Genomic DNA, 4602 nt, shown 5'->3' with positions numbered 1-4602 from the left:
TCAGAGACTGGCCTCCCTCGAGGGAGAGGCAGGGAGGCGGCCAGGTGTGGGGGGCGGGGGGGGGGGGGGGAGAGAACAAGAACAAAGAAATACTTAACCATAGAGAACAAACTGATGGTTACCAGTGAGGAGGTGGGGGAGGGGATGGGTGAACTTAGGGGTGGGGATTGAGAAGCACACTAGTCATGATCAGCACAGAGTGGTGTATGGAATTGTTGAATCACTGTATTATATTACACACCTGAAACAAATGTAACACTATATACGAACTATACTGGGATTTAAAAAATAGTAACAAATTATTTCTTAAAATTAAAAAATAAGCATATTAAGAGTATATTTATGTTTTATATTACAAATATACCTTTTTTAAAACATACATGAAGTGGACACTTTTCTAGAAAACTATAAATAACCAAAATTTATTCTGGAAGCACTAGTACATCTATATAAAATAATCATTAGAGAAACAGAATTGATAGACAAAAAAATCTCAACAACCAATAAATCAGACTCAATTTCACAATTTTAATCAAAGGGTAGATGATCCCTAATTACAAAAAGCTTCCAAGAACAGAAAAAAAAAAAAAAGGAAAACTATTCAGTTATTTCATGTGGCTAGGATAATATGGATATCAAATCAGAAAGGAAAAGAACTAGAATTTTAATACCAATTTCATTTGTTCGATGATGTAAAAAAAAAAAAACCTACATAAAATTAGAACAATCAAATCCAGCAATCTTTAAAGGAAAATAAAAAAATCTACTCAGTAGTTCAATGTGTTAAAACATTAAATATAGGGAGAGGAAAGCATTTGATCACCTAAATTAGGGAAAAAAGTTTTCATATGATTTAACAGTCATTCAAAATAGGAACTAAAATAGGAATAAAAGGGGCACCTGGGTCGCTCAGTCAGTCAAGCATCTGGCTTCAGCTCAGGTCATGATCTTACAGTTCATGGGTTCAGGCCCCGCGTTGGGCTCTGTGCTGACAGCTAGCTCAGAGCCTGGAGCCTGCTTCAGTTTCTGTGTCTGCCTCTCTCTGACCCTCCTGCTCATGCTGTCTCTGTCTCTCAAAAATAAATAAAAAACATTAAAAAAAAATTTTAAGATAAAAGATAAAAAATAAAATAGGAATTAGAAATAGGAATTAAAGGAAACAATGTCCTTAATCCTGATAACAGAATCTAGTAAAACTCGATATCAAATTTTATATACAATGATAAATTAAGTGGGCTCCTTAAAATCATAACCAAGATAAGGATGCTCATCATCACTTTTTCTATTCCATACTGCATTGGAGGTCCTAAACAGACTGATTTAAAAAGAAAAAGATGCATAAGAAACTGTGGAGACACAAAACTATCATATCTGCATTTGATATAATGATGATTATAAAAAATCCAAGGGACTGTACACAATGACTAAGAGGTCAGCAGGGCTGACTATATATAAATACAGGCATAGGGTCAAGATCTATAAATCAATCATGTTCCTACACATCTAATCAATTAGAAATATTTTTAAAAGCCATTCATTATACCACAAAAACTGTAAGACACCTAGAAACATTATATATGTGAGAATTTAATGTAATATAAAACACTAAATGACACCAAAAAAACCCCAACCCTGTATTAATGGTGATTTATCATATTCATGGAAAGATTCAATACCATAAAGGTGCAGTTCTCTGAAAATTAATCTATAAATCCAATGTAACTGGCATTTATGGGCATGGGATATGGGGAGGGGTGGGGCTTGGCCTACCCGTTATCAAGACCATTATAACAGATATCACATAATCTTACTCTTTAGATTTGTGGTTTTATAATACAGGCAAGAAACTTGGAAAACCTACTGAGTTGAGTTATCAATATATTCTTTAGTCTATACTCTTAGATGGTGATTATTTCCTGAAAATATATGACAGGAGCTGATTATAGACGATTCTGAATTCGGATCCCCAGATGCTGTGTTATGCTGACTGGAGACATCTGAAATATGCTTAATACCAAGACAGCATGTGGCAAAATACTTTGTTATTAACTCTTATTTTTGCCCATAAGAATGGCTAGGTATTTTACTCTTCTGCTTGGCACAGAAGTAATCTTAAACCTCAGACCCAGGGAGCTACTCTGTTCACATATGCCTCGGATTTGCACACCTGAGTAGCAATAACAGAACAAGCAACAACTGGCCACCTTTACCACAGAATGACTTCTGTTAAAATAGAATAGATCCTATAGATGTCTTTAAGATGACTTTAAGTAGGACCATAACACACCAGAGCTAGCTGCAAATTATACCTCTAAATAAGTAAATGAGTTAACCTAATCAGGGCAGGTATTTAGTGCTATCTAGCATATGGTAAACCATTTGGGGTTGACTGAGCACAGCTGATTCAGAGCTTTACATGGACAACAGATGAGTTGCTTAGGTAAACTCCTGAACTGAATAGGCCAATTCCATTAAATAGAGGCGAATGATTATCTTCCTACATGTTATGGCAAATTAACAAGTACATGTCTAGTTCATCAAGAGAGTTCACTTCAGTTTTAACTTTAAATATGCTTTAATTTTAAGTACAGATCATATGGTAATTCTATGTCAAACCATTTTGAAGCAGTGCTATGATGTTTCCCAATTTTAAATTAAATTAGATAAACATAAAATGAGCTGTTAAAATGTAATTTTTTGAGGTATATGCAATGACAAATAAAAGACTTGGTCTCTTACTTTATAGAACTTACAGTCCAGTAGAAGAAACAGACAAAAAAATGCACTAACAAATGAATTTGTAACAACAATGCTAATTGCAAAGAAAAATTCCTAAGTCTGTTAAAAATAGACTCCGCTTAACATAGTTCAGGAAGACCATGCTGAGCATTACAGGTGGAAGGCATGTATGTGATTGCCCTCAAGGAAAAAGTTTGAGAAACCTAAAAGGTCAGTGAGGCTGGAGACCGGTAGGCAAAAATGAGAGGGCAACCAGATCAAACTAGAGACAGGAGCCAGATCAGTTTCTATAGTGCAACAGGGAACCACTGCAAAGTTTCAGGCAAAGGAGTGACATGATCAATATGAATGATTACTCTGGCTTTGTGTGAAAACTGAAGGATGAAGAGTGAAATGGTCTAAAAATGAAAGCACGTATTGTCAGAATAGATATAATTACACTGAGAACAGATAAGTAAAGGAAAGCCTCCTCCCAACTCCACCAAATGTGGATGAGAATGGGAATTTCAAAAGTACCTGAGAAACACGCTTTCAATTTAGAAACCAAGAGAAATTTACACATTAAACTCTAGGAACTCCAAATTAAGTGGATTTTCTCCAACTAGAAACTGAAATATCAGCAATTCCTGCTATCCAAATCACCAACAGCAGTATCAATTTCCTAATGAACATGTTTACTTGGGCTAATTTTTCATCCCCTTCAAACACTTAAGAACAAGCAGAGAAAAGATGAAAGACTAGTGAACAGGATGATGAAAAGAGAACGGTGAAGAGTGAGTAATCCCGAAGATCCCGTCAGTCACCAGGAAAGTACTTGCAAGCAGTCTCCTTTAGGTAAAAGAAAGAAGGAAAACTTGAAAGGCTTAATTTCTTACTTATATTCTTCCTCCCTCGCAAGGAGGTCCCCTCGAGACACAGCAGGTTGGTGAACACGCGGCGGGAGCGGAGTGCTTGGAACGCTCCGTCTCTGTAAAAGAGAAAGGGACTTTCAGACCTGAAGTTAAATGTGGTTCCGCGTTCTCAGCCCGCTGGAAATCTAATCACTACTCGAGTGTCGGTGTTTAAACTGACCCGGGGACCAACACTGCGCCCCGCCATCTTTCGCGACCGCAACGCTGTTACCGAGGCAACGAACTCAACTTCCCGCGAGAGTTCCCACATCCAGACAGCCCTTCCCCGGGCGCAGACTCTGTCCAGTCCGGGGCTCTAGCGTTGGCGGAGCCTGCACGCGGCGGGCTCTGAGGGCTGGGGAGGCGCACAGCCGCCACTCTATCTGTGGGCTGAAAGCTGGATCGCCGCTCTGCACTGCCTGAGTAGCCCAAGAAGCCAACCTAAGGCGTCGACTTAAAAATTCTTAAGGTGGAGGTGGAGAGGTTTCAATCAAGGAAGGCAGGTCCATTTCTAAAACTCAGTAGGAAGCAAGCTAGTAAAGCCCTTTCTCTGTTGTGGTTTAACAAACTTACTAGCCAATTCGACTTCTACCTGGTTTTTAAAAAATGAATTCGTCATTGGAATTTTAGGTTCTAATTTCTCACAATTTGAGCATCAACGAGCCTAAGTTGATATTCTGGCTCTGCCGCTTACTAGCTGTGTGGTCTTGGGTAAATCACTCTGTATCTTGGCTACTTCCCCTGTAAAATGAGAATAAAAATAGTTCCCATCTCATAGAGTTCAATGAGGAGTAAAAGAATTTGTGATTAGGATTGTGGCCGAAACACAGCAAGCAGTTAAAATTTCCAACTCTCTTGGAGTAAAATTGATAATTCAGGTATAAACCTTCACATTTAGGGTGTTAAACTTAAAAAAAAAAACTGCCAGTTATTTTACCAGCAAAATTCTCTACTTAGGAATAGAGAATTGGAA

At 37.9% G+C, this 4602-nt stretch overlaps 1 protein-coding gene across 1 annotated transcript in view; it reads right to left on the bottom strand.

Moving 5' to 3' along the window:
* Positions 1 to 3878, bottom strand: part of TEX9 (testis expressed 9) — a 60666-nt gene extending 56788 nt beyond the window's left edge. The window contains exons 1-2 of the mRNA XM_029952422.1: positions 3811 to 3878; positions 3615 to 3706 (exon numbers count right to left, since the gene is read on the bottom strand). Of these exons, the coding sequence (XP_029808282.1) occupies positions 3615 to 3706; positions 3811 to 3837 (119 nt within the window). The 5' untranslated portion in view covers positions 3838 to 3878. The remainder of the gene's footprint in view (positions 1 to 3614; positions 3707 to 3810) is intronic.
* Positions 3879 to 4602: the final 724 nt, after the last annotated feature.

The sequence above is a fragment of the Suricata suricatta genome, chromosome 9, assembly GCF_006229205.1.
Source record: "Suricata suricatta isolate VVHF042 chromosome 9, meerkat_22Aug2017_6uvM2_HiC, whole genome shotgun sequence".
Classification (NCBI taxonomy): Eukaryota; Metazoa; Chordata; class Mammalia; order Carnivora; family Herpestidae; genus Suricata; species Suricata suricatta.
The sequence above is the reverse complement of the archived record's forward strand: the minus strand, read 5'-3'. Positions and strand labels throughout refer to the sequence as shown.